The 16,818-nt window shown below is 42.0% G+C and overlaps 1 protein-coding gene across 3 annotated transcripts in view; it reads right to left on the bottom strand.

Annotated features, from left to right (window-relative positions):
• Positions 1 to 1,406: 1,406 nt before the first annotated feature.
• CACHD1 (cache domain containing 1) overlaps positions 1,407 to 16,818 on the bottom strand; it is a 207,219-nt gene continuing 191,807 nt past the window's right edge. For 2 of the 3 annotated variants that reach the window (XM_036911301.2, XM_036911303.2), the window contains 7 exons: positions 16,669 to 16,755; positions 15,755 to 15,871; positions 14,454 to 14,605; positions 13,066 to 13,227; positions 11,756 to 11,833; positions 11,018 to 11,119; positions 1,407 to 3,511 (listed from right to left, as the gene is read on the bottom strand). In XM_036911301.2, the coding sequence (XP_036767196.2) occupies positions 3,273 to 3,511; positions 11,018 to 11,119; positions 11,756 to 11,833; positions 13,066 to 13,227; positions 14,454 to 14,605; positions 15,755 to 15,871; positions 16,669 to 16,755 (937 nt within the window). In that variant the 3' untranslated portion in view covers positions 1,407 to 3,272. Of the gene's footprint in view, positions 3,512 to 9,235; positions 10,898 to 11,017; positions 11,120 to 11,755; positions 11,834 to 13,065; positions 13,228 to 14,453; positions 14,606 to 15,754; positions 15,872 to 16,668; positions 16,756 to 16,818 lie in introns of those variants that run through there. The other variant, XM_036911302.2, reaches the window with a different exon arrangement.

The following is a 16,818-nucleotide window of genomic DNA, read 5'->3' as shown; positions in this document are numbered from 1 at the left end:
AAATCAGATATTACAAGGATTTGCAGCCCTCCAAAGCTCCATCCTATCCAACAGAATCTATCCCCTAGCATTTAAGTGGTGTGAATTTAAACTAAATCAAAATTCTCTCCTTAGGAGGGGGGAAATTATGAATTTTTAAGAAACAATGAATTAAAGGATGAAGAGCCCCTAATGAGAAGTTTAGGACTGATGATGGAAGCTAGGGAAAATCTAAAAAACCCCCACCAGATGTGTATATATAGCTATATAGTGATGCACACACACCCCTTAGCTACTAAACAGACCATCTTATACTGTTATAATAGCCAGAGAAATATGATTTTCAACTTAAGATTCTTTACTGAAAAATCAGAAAAAATTCTAAATATGGCATTGTATTTCAGCCAGGAAAATCACCACTCCTCTGTTAGAAACTGACCAAAAAAGACAGAGATGAGACACCAGGTTAGTTTGTTCTGATTTGATTATTCTACCAGATATACATTCTTTAAAGATGCAATCCCTAGAGCAGCACATTGCCACAGGGAAATGAGCTTAAGTGATCTTCCAGGACTTTATTCCACCAGTCACTCTGGCATGCAAAATAAACCTATTTGAGTAAATCTGACAAAGTTTTTCAAATGAAAGTATTAGTGAGGTTTAGTTGAGCATTCAAATTAAATCAAGAAGCAGAGGAAGAAAAACTACATTTTCCAAAATTTCTAAAATAAACGTGATCTGAAAATCAGATGAATGTATACCATGAGAACTCGTATGGCTCTGAGACCTGCTTTGTTTGGGCTACAAATAGGAAATTTCCTTTTTTAGCTATATAAAGTAGCTTGGAACACCCTTCGCTCTTGACACTTGTCAACACTGATAGGTAATGTTGGATAGAGGCCTTGAGACCTTACTGAATAACAAGGCATTGATAGGACCTCCCTCCAGGACTTCAGGGAAAACTCATGTTTAGCCAGCAATGGTATCTGAGTGGCAAGTGGTATACCAACATGGCCACCATGACAAGTTTCCCAAAACATCTTTTTCCTTTTAAATAACAAGAATACAAACACATGTTTAAATAGATGCAATGCTTGGGTAAGGAGACAAAAGGTGACTTAGAAGATCTAAACTTCCACCAAAACTTCACAAACCTGTATGCCTTATTTTGCTGAACTGTAAAACACAGCTATGTTTTCTTATTCAAGTACAAGCATTCAGTTTTCCCCCTAAAGTTCAGGATAGGGAATATACTAATCACAAAAGACACAAAATGCATTTGTGTTATTATATTTGAGTATGCTGTAACATATTTTATTCTGAAACTAAGTTTTGTGATTCTTCTCTTGAAAACATCACATTCTTCCCCACCAGGGAGCCAGTGTCCAAACACAAAGGCTTTCAGGTTTAGGAAGAAACTCAGTATCCTGCAAAGACGTTTAATTATCTGGGAAGACAGGAAAGTCACCCATTCTCTCTAGCAGGTAGAGGATAACCATTTATTTATTGTTGATACCAATTCAGGTGCTCAGGAAGGGGGAACCTGTGTTCCACACATTTAAAAATATTTGCCTTTCACTTTATCCCATTATAATCTTAGATTGTTCTGCATGTTCAAGGTGGTCAGGAAGCCCCTGAAGTTGATGGTAGCATTACCGTAGCATTACTGTAGCACTGAAGGGAGGCCTCCTTTACAATTTGGTAACTGCTGGGTTACAAAGTGAATGTAATTTGCCTTGAGGCACAAGAAGTGGCACGTGAACAAATCACCATAACCACTGAAACTGAAACTGTTCATACAGTTTATTTCACTAGACTGAAATTTTATACACAATATGAAGGGGTTTCCTGGTAGCACGCATATAGTTTACTTCCTGTACTGCTGAAGAACCAATTTTTCTTTTTTACATTATATCGTAATACCCTATCATTAAAACATTATTCAGTGAATTTTTTCCAACTACATATAAATGGAGATTTACCACACACGGTGCAAGAATGTCTTTATAACATATCTGAATCACAAAATGTGAATCTAAAATACATCACTGTAATTAGAACACTACTTTAAAATTACAATGCCCCATGTTATATTAGCCAGATTTGAATAAGCTCTGTATACATCACAAAGCAGCCTGGTGGATAACTTCTTAGATAACTGGCAGCAGCTCTGAACTATGATTTCAAAAAAAAAATCTTTAAGAATCAATATTTTGAATTTTGCAAAGTTCTTCTTTTATGTATCCAGCATTCTCAGAATTAAAATGGGACATTAATAAATTTATAGTCTCTGAAACAAGAAGTAATCTAACCCTCCCTTAGCTGAAAGACGAGGGTTGTAATATTAGGTTTTGTAGAAACCTAAGAAAAGCATTGTATGGGGAGTGGAAATGAGTTATAAAGAAACATAAACCTTCTTTAAAACACTTGATTCCTCTGCCCTGCCCATCTCTGTCCAACACAGAGAAAGAATACTGCACTACAAATAAAGACTGTCTCCATGAAATGATGTTCTAAAGAAAATGTATGTAAACAAGTCAGAAAGATTTCCTCACTTTCCTATTTTGTGGAGTGGGGCAGTGGGATGACATCAGTTAAATAAGAAATAGAAGTCCTTAGTCAAAGAACCACTTCATGACACACAAACAGCTTGAGGTAATCGCTGAGCACCTCTCATGTGTGTCCTTTCCTTTCTCCCAAAGTTTGAGAATGTTTGAAAGTTCAATAAATAGTAGAAAAATAATCCTTTACTTAGAAATTTTGAGATGCATCACTTAGAGCTTAACATGAGTCCCATACAGCAATTGTGGTATCCAGGTACCGCTAAGAAACCAAGTGAAATCTTCAAAGCACACATTTCTATCTGGATGTGCCACATTCCCAGGCTCCGGGCGAGCCCATTTTTCTCTCTTCCAGTTAAGGAGGGCCCAACGCTTCTGGCTTCTTGGAACATTCCTCTGGCTCAGCTTAACGATTCCCAATGTTTCATTTATAGGTTTCGTTTCTCTGTTTGGAGGTTTGCCTTCTGTTCCATTCCATTAGTATTATGGCAGGTTCATAAATCAGGCTTATTTCTCCTCCGTTTCAGAACCAGCCACCCACTTTCACAAATATGATTTTGTTGTTGTTCCTTTGGTTCTGAAACATGTTACCAGGCAGGAAATGAGTTAAAGCATTCTGGACAAAGCACAAGTACAGGGGGTCTCTTGCTGTGGATTTTACGCTGGCTCTTCTTCCCTCCAGAACATTCTGCGTCTCCTAGATCCCGTCTTCTGATGGAGGTGAGGAGACTGTTAGCATTCCGCATCGACAGTGTGTACTGTCACAGCCGCCTGTAGGTGGTGGCTGTGATGAAGCGTGGGGTGGTGTAAGCGGTAGTGGTGAAACTTGTGGCTTAGGAGAGCAGCAGTCTGAGGTGGGGTGTCCAGGTCTAAGTCCTCATCATGGTTGCCCACATCCACCCCTGCGGACAAGGGGTCATTGTTGCCTGGAGGATTTTCGCTATCTTCCTGTGGGCTCATGGTACTGTAACCTAGAAAACGAACAAACAAATAAGCAGAGCTTCCAGACGCAGGGAGGAGATGGCACTTAAGATTTCCAGGGCACTGGGAGGGCTCCTATCTTTGTGCTACATGGGTGCAAATGTTTGCAGGCTCAGCAGACGTTGAAGTGACTTCTTTTTAAAGAGATCTGTTAGTAACTGCTTTTCTTCTTAAAACGACTACACAGTAAATAAATCATTTTAGACAACTGAGAAAATAGAGGTAAGAAAAAAATATACAACGGCCTTTCTCCCAAATCAACAAAACTAAAACTAAAACCACCTTACATTCCATCTGACCCATAAATAACCACCACTGACATTTGGGAACTACCCTCCTACATTTTTCCCCTGATATAAGATTAGACTATATTTTATCTTAAAAAAGGGGCAGCTTCAGGAAAAAGATCCTAGTAGGACGCAGATCAGTTGGGGCTGGCGGGGAAAGCTGTGCTTCAAAGGACTGAATGTAATGACACTGAACAAAAACAACTGCCATCATTCTCTGCATACCTGCTTCATGACACACATGAGTGTCATGTAATTCCTGCACACCACAGAGGCTTGTATTTTAATACCCACTTTACAGGTGAGGGTAAGGATGATAAGAGAGGTTAATGAGCTTGGCCAAAGTTCCAATACCTAATGGAACGCCACCTCCACACACCCACAGCAACTAGCAAAGGCATCAACTATTCTGTGTGTAAGTTGGCTCACTGTATTTAAAGATTAATTTCCTTTGGTATTCTAAGTACTACATGTTTCAAAAGAAAATGCCCTTGCTGATCAAAGGATTCCATTCCAAGAACTCTGGCATGTTTTTAAATATTGCAAAAATACCCTTTAACAATTTTGAGAAGTGACGGCTCATTAATATTGCGGCTGCATCCGCAGTTAGCATCAATCAGCTCTCACCTGGGGTAGTGTGAGTCACGTTTGTGGCTGCAAATCTGATGTGCTTGCACACAGCCATGCAGGAGTAGCCTGTGGTTTAAAATGTATGTCTGTGCAGAAATGAGAAAAGGCACTTCTCTGTCCTCAATGAAAAATTTCTCAATACATTTTTTCTCAATACAACAGAATCATTTCAGTCAGTCCAACTTATTAACATTTATTGGGCACCTACTAGTACACAACACTATGCTGGGCATTGCAGGAGACACTGAGATGAAAACCTGTTCCTGAACAAGGAACCCAAAAACTAGTGCTTGAGAAATGAAACAAGGACAAGCATAGGTCAGTGCACTTAGTCTTTACTGAAGACCATTATGGGGCTGGAGGGGTGACTATGAAACATGAATCAGAGATGTCTCTCTTCCTTAAGGATTTTACAACCAAGTATGAGACACATATCCATGAAGCTAATGCAGATAGTGGTAAGTGACTCGACTGAGGTATAACTGAAATCCAGAACAGGGAATAACCACTTCTGGCTGGAGGAATAGAAAAGGTTCACAGAAGAACTCACATTTTACTTAGGCTTAAATGGAATAGAAGTCTGGTAAGTGGATATGATCAAGAGGACAAAGGAGCACAACACAGAGGTGTGGAACCTAAGGCCAGTCCTGCGCCATATGGCTAGAAAGCTAGCAGGGAGCTGGAGAATAGGGAAGGTGAGCTAAAGTCAGATCATAAAGGCTATGTCAAAGCTTAGAAAATGGAGACAAAATACAAGATTTTAAGCAGACAGAAAAAAAATGGCAGGACTATTTCTGTGTTTTTAAACAAGAGTTCTGGTAGCACTTTGGAAGATGAATAAAAAGGCCTGGGGGCAGGGGTGGGGGCAAGTTAGGAGGTTTTTGCAAGAGCCAAGATGAAAGATGAAGAATTAAAACTAGGGTATGGGATTGGACAGACTTAAAAGATATCTCAGGGGTGAAAAGAGTGGAAGCTGGTTAGCAATTAGAAGTGCAGGGTGAAGCATGGTTAGAGGGGACTGTGGCTTTGAGGCAGGATCATGAGAGAGGGAGACTCAGAGATCCTGAGCCTCAGGGAAGAAAATGAGTATTTTTGATTTTGACAGTCTGTGGGTCATATATGTGGAAATGTCTAGCCAGAAATGCACGTGTGTTGGGCAGAGAGATTTCCGTTGTGGATGTGTCCACCAGGGTGCCTTCCTGGTGCCAGTGACAGGCTAGCAGATCAGCAGAGGCCCCAACTCCTTAGACACCCACAGTCAAGAAGTGGAAATACAGAGGCTAAAACAGAGGCCTACAAAAAGGAACAGCAAAGATGACTGACTCGGCTTAGGACGCTTGAGGAGACGGCCTTCAGGTGGCCCTCATGGGAGGGAAGGGACTCCTTAGGCAAAGAAAAGGTGGGAAGGGACTACAGGGAGGGAGCTAAGCTATGCAGACACAACAGCCTGAAAGGCTCTAGTGGACGGGGGGCATGATGAGAGGCTTGGGGTGCATGTGTTGAGGGGCAGGGAGTATGGGAGAGGAGGCCGTATAGACAGGCTCAGATCAAGGCCTGTCAAAGCTGAGTTTGGATTTAGTAACAGGAAAGGAAGGGAGTGAGTGGCAATGACATAACGTGTGCTTTAAAATGACGTCTTGTGGTAATGAGGAGGCTGGACAGAAGAAGGCAGGGATCAGAGGCTCACAGGATGGGAGGCTGGAGCACTGGCCTGAGGAGATGGGACTGCAGCAGTGTTTCAGTGGAGCAAGCAGCTGGCTTCAAGTGACTTTGTTCAAGAGCAGAGCAGGCTGATTTGGGGACCAAAGGGACTTGTTTGGTGAAGATGCCCAGAAATTGACATCCTTGGATGAGGCTGATGTTTCTAGGTCCAGAGGCTGGGGAAATAGTGGTGCCTCTACCTGAGATTAAGAGCCAGAATGAGTTTCTCAGCTTTGGCAGTGCTAAGGCTGCAATGTAAGACTGGACACTAGGCTCAAAAATCTGTTAAAAGATGCTATGAATGCTTAACCCACCTTATGCTTTACAGGTAGGGGACTAAAGTAGAAAAGGTTTTAGCAAAATCTCAGTGTGTTGAGTACTTTTGGCCAAGCTTTAGTGTTAGGCTGTCTTCGTCTTGCCTCCAAACACCTCCTTGATGGTTTCCATCTCTGATTTATAAGTACCCACAGTAACTGGTAAATGTTCATATTTATAATGTAGAATTCATAGTGGTCTTCTACCTAGCTCATCCCCCAACCTTCCTTCACCTTGCTGTTGTGTTTCTTCTTCAACATGGAAGTCTTTTCTTCCCCCAACCAACCCCTACCTCCTAGTCCTACCAACCCACATGGTTGAATTTAAATGGCATTCTGTACACATCTTCAGCTTAGACTTTATCATATTATAATAAAATATAGGGCTGTCTTGTTCATTAGCAAACTCTGTCTTAAAGAACAAGGAATTACTTTGTCTTCATACTCCTAATATTCAATATGATGTCTCACACAAAGAAGGCATTTAATTAAAAAAGATCACACACTCTATTCCCAAAGCAATGGCATTGATGAAATTTTTTTTGTCTTAGTTGTCTGTAGTTTTGTCTGGTGTGTACTTCCCAAGTCTTATCAAATAATGAAGATGTTGTAGTATATACTGGGCCCTTCCCAGGGGTTCTGACTTTGAGTCCAGGGATGCTCGAACCCGGCTAGTCACAGCCCAGGGTGGTGGTGATGATTCAGCTGTCACCAAGGCAACTCAGCACCCCCCACCCCCCTGCCCCATCTCTTCTGCTACAGCTTCCTGATGAGAGCCCCAACAAAGGCCCTTCCAAAGTGAGCCTCTTGCTCTGGGGCCATTCTGCCTAATTTCCTGAGAGTGATACTACTGCTCAACCCTCTACAATTTAGGTTTCCTCTAATCTCAATAACTAATAAAAATCTGGAGGGAGTGAGCAGCAAGTTGTGGTGAAGCAGGAGAAAGCCAAACACATGCTCTCACTTAAATTAATGACTATTTACTCAGGGCTAGGCAATTCTGTTGAGTGCTGGGAACAGTGATGAGTACAACAGACTCAGTCTGACTCATGGAGGATGATGCATTACCTCAAACACAAAGTATATTCATAAACACTTTCAAAGGAACAATTCCTTTTCTGTCCAAATGTGTATACAGTAAAATCTCTGCAAAGATGATCTCAAGCAAGAAACGGACTTTGGGAAGGAGGACAGCTGTCTAGTAAGAACAGAAGAGCCAATATTAGGCTTTTGCTCTTTGGTATTCTGCTTATATACTTAGATGACGGTTCCTAAGACGCCTCCCTTGATAGTAGGGGATGTTAAGTTTCTCTGGGGACTCACCACCTTGTGGTCACAGAGAGTAGCTGCAGGAGAACATCTGCACCTCTAGAAAATGGTTTCGTGCTGCACTGTGTCATGTTTGACCAGCTTTTCAAGGTTCAGCACTCACCTTTTAAGTCTTCTGGAAGTTGATTCACTAGGGGGAAATTTCCTTTTATATAAAGAAACAATTTTGATTGATATACATTTGCATAAATTGCTAAAGAGATGGTAACCAACATACAGATTCACAAAGAACAAATATATATTTGTAATTTTAACTTTAAAATAAGCCAGTTGATGATTAGGTAGAACATGGTATTTTCAAGATAAATCATGGGAAAAGTGGACACATAATTAAAAACATGGATAGGTAATAACTGTTTTAAACTACTGCTTGTGAGTGTAACAGTAAATAGCCGAGTGCTAAAAAAACCAATCATTCTAAGTGGTTTTAGAATATTGACAAAAATGATTCTACTTTTAAAAAATGACTCTTATTTTGAGTAGTTTCCTTTAAAGATACAAAATTAAAATTAGATGCCTTACTACGCTGACGGACAGTGACTGTAATAGGGTATGTGGTGGGGACTTGATAATGGGGGGAATCTAGTAACCACAATGTTGCTCATGTAATTGTATATTAATGATACAAAAAAAATTAGATGCCTTTGAAATACAAAACTCTGTTGGCCACATGAAATATATCTAAATAAAAATGCAGCCTAAAGTCTCCCACCTTGGACTGGTAACATGCAGTTTTAATTCTAGGACTATCACAACTTGGAATCATACACCACGTAAGTCTATTCTCTTCAGTACATATATATTTATATATTTTATCCTTCTGAGTTCCCTTTTGTATATTCGACCCAAGGATTCATATGAAAATATGCTCACCAGCTAAAAAAGAACCATGGCTGCTACCAGTCCAAGGGCCAGCACCAATGCCACCTCCCTGCTGGGGTCTTCCATGATTTACCTGCTGATAAAAGTGAACTATCTCCCCATCTTCCTCTTTGTTTTGCTTCTTTAAAGAAGCTGTTATATTCAGCTTTTTATCAGTTTTATGACTACATGCATTCACTTACAGTTTCCTGCAAGATTGTGAATTCCTGAGGGCAGAGAGGGTATGGAGGTGAGGAGGTCGACCCTGAACTCGTGCCTGCCACATGTTATTTCATCCATTCCTCACAACAACTTGACCAGGCAGGAATTTCTAATCCTGTTTTAATTATGAGGAAACTGAGGTCCAAAATAGCTTCACTGAAGTCTTACAATTTGTAAAGAGGGGGAGAGGTGGGATTCCAGTGAGCTCTGCTTGACCCTATCATATAAGCTCTTCTAACACAACATTGCCTTGCAGAAATGAGGCTTCCTCTTCCCCAGCTCCCTGCACTGTCCCCAGCAATTAGCAGACCCCCGATAGTCCCCATATAGGAGAAAACACAAATAAGCAAGAGTCCTGCTGACAAAACAATTAGGTTAGATTTGTTTTAATGTGTACCTTTGGCTTATTCTCTAAGCATCACAGTGACATTAACTCGATGCCACCACTTTCTGTGACCCACCATACAGGTTAGGGATATGACAACATGCAGGTAAATGCAAGCCATTTTGTGGTGCATCTGGAATCAGGTGGAATGTCAATGTCTTCTACTTCTTTTGGTGTTGCATTCTGTCTGCATGAGAAACTATTTTTCATTCCTTGGGGATAACAGATCCACTTATTGTGAAAAATAAAAGAAAGCAAGCCCTTAGCTAGATTCCTTGGCTTTCAGATGCGACACTGCACTGTTCTTTTCATCTAAGCTCTTGCTTCATATGCTATTTCACTAAGACAATGGGAGAGCTAATGGGACATCGTAAACGTCACTCAGAATTCCAGTTTTGTACTGAAGCAATTTCTATCGGGGAGAATGAGGGAGAGGGAGAGGGAGAGAGGGAGAGGAGATTCGGTATTTCTGCTGAATAAGAAATTATTTCTGCTGAACTTCAGTAGCCTCAAACCTGTTTCATAATTCAAAGGAGAAGAGACACAGAACTGCCTGGCAGAATGAATTTATGCAGGTTCAAAGGTTTTTAGGGAAAAAGGCAGAAAGTCAGAGAAACTGAAAAATTTAAGTTCTGCTTTGACTCTCCATAGAAACCCGAAGTTTCTATTCAGTTGGTGCAATGATTCAAAGCTCAAATTAAGAATATCCATTCATAAGTGGGAGTTTTAGCTTCTCCTGTTTTCCAAAGGGAGTTTGACTATGTGGCCTTCGTGTAAAAGATGACATTGGTTGCTTTGACAAAAAATCACTCCTGCGTTTTTTTAGCCTGGATGTGGGAACACATTGTTCAAAGACACGCTTTTTCTTTCAGGGTAGATGTGGAGAAAGCAGAGTCAAAAGGCATACATAAAATATATATGCATTAAAAAAATCCAATTCTGGGAAATAAAAGACTTCTGGAAAATTAAGGCTATATGTAAAATAAAAAGACTTTATAGTTATAGGAAAGGTTCTACACTCTTGTTATGTTTTTGTGGTCTGGTGGCAGGGGTGCCTAGACAAGAGACATCTGCTGCTCACTGTGACAATAAGCCATATGGACACTGCGAAGGTGAGAAGCTGTGTGGTGACCAGGCCTTTGGTACAGCATCCAGACTTCATAATTCGTAGCTCATGTAGCACTCGATGCCTCTTCCCAGTTCAGTCCGACCCTTCCTGAGCAGCTTCATACAACTCCATGACTGTACACACTAGTCCCCTCGCTCCTAACTTTTTTTTAGTCATCCTTCAAAGCCCAGTGCAAAAGTCGTCTCTGGTGAAGCCTTCCCTGAGGCAAGGCTGGGGATGGGGGCCGGGCGTGCTAGCATGGAGTACTGGCTGAGTACACGGCTGAGCACCCTCCAGGGTGCTGCTGTTTGCCAGCTAACAACGTTGGGTAGTGGGATCTGTGATGATGCCAGTTCACTGAGAGTCAAGTAGGGTGGTAAGCAGGGCCCATGTAGATAGTCTGAATCCTTATTTGTGGAGAAAACCTAGGAAGCATCTGTGTGCCCAGGGTCATCTCATGCTGGGAGTGCAGAGACATAAGCAGAACTACCCTTGAGATCTTCTAAAGGTGTCACGTTGGAAGGTGTCTTTTTGGAAAACTGTCAAAATAATTTACCACAGCAGAGAACAGGAAAGAGAAAGAAGGATGGGGGTGAGCACTGGCCCACAGGAGGGCACCAGGGACCTATGGTCCTCACATGCAGGAAGCTAAACCTTACCGTGATCACTTTCTGTTCCCGATCGACCCCAGTAGCGCCGCCGCCTTTCTGGACTGTGTGCGTGTCGTTCGATGACTGCAGCTATAAATCGAGTATTGCTGACTGCGGGAAGGCAAGGATGGTTAGTCATTCCTATGCCAATATCCTTAGTGTATTAAGTACATCTGCATTGAGCAGGCTCATTCACATGGTGGGGAAGTTAATATTTGGAGAGCTAGAGTAAGTAATTTTTTAAAGATTCTGAGGATTAGAGAGCTGGTTTTAGAACTGGGAGCAGTGAGGGGTCTTTAATTACATGTCTTCAACATGAATGAGGAAGATATGCTCTACATAGCTGAAGGCCAAGGTATCTCAACACTGGACGGATCCTTGACAAAGGAATGTTCTTTATATCCCTGAGATGTATACATTGCTTAAGGGACTAAAACAATGCATACCTGATGATTCCCTTTCTACAATATTGTGCTGGAAAGTAGTGAAGAGCAGAAAGAAAGGGAAGAGTAGGGTGTTTTAGGCCACAGCATGCAAAAAGAACATCATGAAATCCTTTGAGATTTTCCAAAACAAAGCAAACACCTACACTTATTCCTAAGGAAAATGTGGGGGCAGGGGGATGTCAAAGCTGTCATGTCAAAGCTTCTTAAATTTTAATACAAGTCAAAAAGATATAAGGAAGCATATTCATCCTGGATTAGCCTCCTGCTGACACATTCTGCAACGAGGCAGCCTGATACTCACTGATGCCTCTGTCTTCGTGGCTGTCGTCATCCCTTTCATCTCTGTCATTCTCCAGGTTGGACATACGCACTGACATTTCTACCCATCATTAAAAAAAGAGAAACATGACTATTTAATCAAACAAAACCACCCACTTTAATACCCTGCAGAGTGCTCTGCTTGATGGCTGGTGACAGCATTCCATCGAGAATGAGTCCTACCTTGGAAAAGAATGGATGCCCCATTTATTTATTTATTTATTTATTTATTAAGGAGGAAGCAGGAATCAGAAGAGGGAGAACAAGAAAGGCATAATCAAGAGAGGCACCTGAAATTGATTTCTGAAGAAAGAAGAGAAAATAAGTTGATAGGCTAACAGATCTTTAATCTTCTACTAAAGTACCTGAAACGGAAGGAAAGGGTCTAAAACCATGGCTGACTGTGCTGATAAAATGGTATTACCAAATCCTATAAAGGGCCAGGCATAAGGTAACACTAGATGACAGGCATCGTCTGTATAACCAAATCTTACCAAGGGGAGTTTTGTGATTAGCTCTGTTACTGAATCAGGTGACATTATCCCATGATCCCCCGTTAGGACTGGGCCATAGCGAAATACTCCAAACGTCAGCCTGTCATTATTGCTGCGAGGGTGACCTGAGTGGCTCCCGACCAAGTCCAAGAATGAGTGAGCCTTATCTCCATGAAGGGCAGGTTAACTGGGGGCTTTTAGTGAGGGTGGGGATGGCCATTAATGATTTTGTCCCTTACAAATGAGCCCAAGTTCCCATTTAACTCTTGGTATGAAGGTATGATTACAGATTAATCAATTTGTACCTGACTTTGATTACTTGCCCTGTTTCAAGAGATGTGATTATTCCTTTGAACATGAGTTTGTTCACACTATATGGTAACAGCTGCTACAGGACAGAGTCATGTTCTTGTCAACAGTGACCTGGGGTGTCTTTGGTCTGCTTGGCTTTTTGGAACAGCACCATCCAATCTTAGTGAACATTTCCCACATGCATCCCAGCTCCCCTGATGGCCTTATTCCAGTGGCAGGCTGCCACCAGCTAAAGCTATGTAAGGAGAGAGAATTGAGGGACTTTCTGGGGTATCAAAATGGTGCTTGCGGGGTTTACACACTCAAGAACGAGCCCTGGGCTAGCAGGCTTTGGGGACACCTGAATCTGCCCCGCAGAAGCCGAGGGTGGACTGCTGTTCTTTGATGGCTTAGCGGCTCACACAATTGGCCAATGTCCCTCCGTCCCTGCAACAACCCCAGGAGGCTGCTTCTCCTGGAGGCCCTCTGGGATTCATTTCGAGCTCACCTTGGGCGGCCAGAGGAGACATGTGCTGGTGGCTCCGGCGGTGGATCCGGTGGCGGTAGGCGTACACGGCAAGGACCAGGACCATGGCGCACCCCATGATGCCCCCAGCCACGGGGCCCACCGGCGCGCTCTTAATCATGTTCAGGGCAACCACCTCGTCACCTTCATTGAAATAAAAAGCTTTCCCAGATTAGGAGGTAGGGCTGGGTGAGATGGGGAGGAGTTCGGTGAAGGTAAGGAAGAACACCTGCTTCAAGCTGTGAGTTCCTCACAGATGACCTGCTGGCATGTGGGAGTAATGGCTTCCCTAATGCCTGGTTCTCAAACTAAATTCTGGTTGCTCAGTAGAGCAAGGGCTGATGACACAAGTGAGGAGACGAGAATCACTTCAGCAGGCGGTGCCCAGAGCCTAATCCCTGGGGTGGGGCACTCTGGGAAGGAAGTCAGTCGGGCCTCTTAGCACATATTTACTGCACCTGTTGCCATTTGTTTCAGTGGGTCAGTCACATGACCTCTAAAAAGGATCAGATTTCAAAGCTTATGGGTTCCCTTTAAAACACTACTGCAGCACTTTTCAGACAGGAAACTGTAGGTGGGCATGTGAAGCAACTTCTTAAGAGCGAGGGTCCTAACCTGCTTCGGTGGTGACGTGTGAGCTCAGAGCTCTTCCTCACACAGGAGTTTTTCTTGCTCTACAGACAGGCTAATGTGGGGAGACGTTAAAAACCAAGACATGAACTAAAGGTTTAAAGATCGGACACACTTGCTAGCTAAGCTTTAAGAGGAGCTTGTGCTAACTCCAGAGGGACATTGAGATTCTTGAGGCAGTGTGCAGGTAGTGTTTTTGAGGTTTTGGGGTCTGATCCCAGAGGAGTTTCTCCCTACAGTGTTCCTGTCGCCCACCCTATGCTGCCCTGACTACAGTGGAAAGCTCTGGTTTCTGTTGACCTCCAAGGCCCTAAAATACTGATTTCTAGCCACACGGCTTCTGCCTTGCAAAAGTTGTGAGGGAAGGTTGCAGCAGGAAATCCATGTGTAGTGAGCACTCCATCCAGCACCTACCCTCCACTTCTGACAGTTGGGACTCGTATTGAAACAAACTCCACAGTTCAGCCACATGGAAATCAGGCCCAGTATTTTTCACAACAAGCTTTATGGGAATGAATTCCAGGCTTGCAAAATTTGGCAGTAAAAATGGCTGCTCACTCTGCACAGAATATCTAGCCAGCTTTGAAAGTAATTATCTGTCTTGGTTTTATAACTAAAAACTACTGGCAAAGGAATCAAGGATGTAGGGCAGAGGATCATTTAAAGATTTTTGTCCTAGTATACAGGCAGGAAAATATGTATTCAGGAGTCAATATAGTCTGGGTTCCCAACAAACATACCTATTGCTCCCATGTCATCAACATAAGGACTTTTGGCTCCCACAATCCCCCCGAAGCATTCTTTCTGGGGTGCACAGTAGGATTTGTCCAGGTGAGTCTTTCCATCGCTGTCCACCATGCACCATTCACAATCCAGCACACCAAAACAGTCCCTGCCAGAAAGACAATGCTAAGTGTTCCAGAGAGCAGTGCTAGGTAAGGGAGAGCATGTGGACTTAGCACAGACAGCTCTGAAGAGTGCATAACTTACTGGTACTGTAACTCCTTAAGCTTTAGTTTCCTTTCCTTATAAAAGAAGAATAGCAATAGTCTGCCAAGGGAGGGCTGTTTTATGTCCCTCAACCACTTGGAAATGACAGAAATAAAACTGCTCTCTGTGAATCAAATCATGAAACTTACATATCATGGATTAGTGCAGGATTATTCAAAATCATCTTAAAAGACCAAATGACCCCAAGCTTTGTAAGGCTCTGGCCTACTATCCCCAAGTGTATGATCATTTAAAAAGAAAGAAGTAGAAAAATGGTCAAATAAGTCTGGGAAAAATTGGTTAAGTCAAACAGCTTTCCTTACTGTCAATTTCTTAAACCTTTTAATATGCTGAGTGCATTATGACTAAGAAAATATATGCAGTTGTATTCCATCTTAATTGACTTTGGGTTATGTAATGACTCAAATTAATCTGATTCCCTACCACTCCTTTCTAAAATGTATACTGTAAGTAGAACTGGCTTCCCCTTCTACCCACTAACTCTATTTAATAAAACGGTAACTTGGACTACAATAAACAAATCTCCCCCACTCCCACCCTTTAGCCTACCTCAGCCACTACTCCCATGATGTCTAGTCCCAGATACCCTTGGAGGGAGGGGAAGATAGCAGGGGACATGCAATTTTTAGTTCTCAAAACTGCCACAAAGCATATATTCATCCTAGGAAGGAACTGATGGGCTTTAATGTTTCATCCATAGACCGGGTTTTGTTTCTGGAACCGATGAGTACTTTTTCATGCCATGTTCCCTCCCATTCCTTTTATTTCAAGAATAACTTTCCCATCCACAGAGAAGGTTACCAACTTGGTACAAATGCCAAATAGCTAACAAGTAGAAACCAGACAACATGAAACCTGGTGGATAAAAGGTTTATGGAAATCAGTTTTGGATCTGAAAAATTGGTCCATCTTTTTAAAAGACCATGGTAAGTATCATCTGGAAAAGCTCAGTGAGGCTGCTGGTCACTATTCTAGGTTCTGCTTCCACTGCTATCACGTTGACATATAATAAGCACTGGGCACTGCTTACCCACTTTCCGTCCTCTGACTGCACCTGCTGTTGACACACTGGTGAAGAGCATCTTGCAGGCCAGGGTCGATAGCTGTGTACGTCACTGGCTCCTGGTGGACCTCGCAGCTTGGATTTCTATGCAGGAGCAAGCCTGGGGGTTAGGACCAATAGCACCCACATTCCAAACTCATCACGCCTTTGGCCTCTCACAGTATCAGATTTGGGTTTGAATCTTGGCTTTACCACTTAGCTATATGAACCTTAGGTTTCTGAGCTTCAATGTGTTCATCTTGATGTACAGTAGAAACAATATTCAAGAAGTTAGGAAATCATAAATACTCAACAAAACAGGAATGTATATAATCAAAAGTGAATGTTACACAGGCACCGACCCTCCCCCCCGCCCACTCACCATCTTAAATCTTATTTTTCAGAGTTTACTGAGGGTCTTTTTAGATATTTTTTCTGTGCCTAAACAAACATGTACTAGTATATGTGTACACACAAGATTGTTTCATTGAAGTTCTAGAGAAGAGACTTAGCACATTTTATTTAACTGTGGTCTTAAAATTTGTCAGTAATAATGCTATACTATGTGTGAGCATGTGTGTGTTTAAAATATACCTATATATTTATCACAGGATTAATTTGAATACAGAGTGAATGTGCCTAAAGTACCTGACATATGGCGGCCACTTCATTTATGCTTGTAACAGTCTCATATGTTTTTGTGTGTAGCCCATACGCTCTTAACACTTTAAAAGCACTTACATTTAAACCTGAAAGTGGACTTCACTTTAAGCCACTTTGATGCTTGAAATCTGGCTCACTAAATAGTTATGTCATTAGAATTAATCATTTTCTTCTATCCCAACCCCAAACAAATCTATAAACAAGACTGTGTATTTATAGAAAGTGTATATATTTTTTACCGGTTCTCAGCATTGGTGAGGTTGCCAGTACACTCATTGACCTCTAGAGGGCACTCACAGGGACATTCGCATTCATTTTGTTCCATTCTGAAAAGCAAAGAAAATTACTATGTGGAGGGTCAATAACAACTATATATCATACACATACCA

This window comes from Manis pentadactyla, chromosome 4, assembly GCF_030020395.1.
Source record: "Manis pentadactyla isolate mManPen7 chromosome 4, mManPen7.hap1, whole genome shotgun sequence".
Taxonomy (NCBI): domain Eukaryota; kingdom Metazoa; phylum Chordata; class Mammalia; order Pholidota; family Manidae; genus Manis; species Manis pentadactyla.
This window is presented reverse-complemented; position numbering and strand designations above follow the sequence as displayed.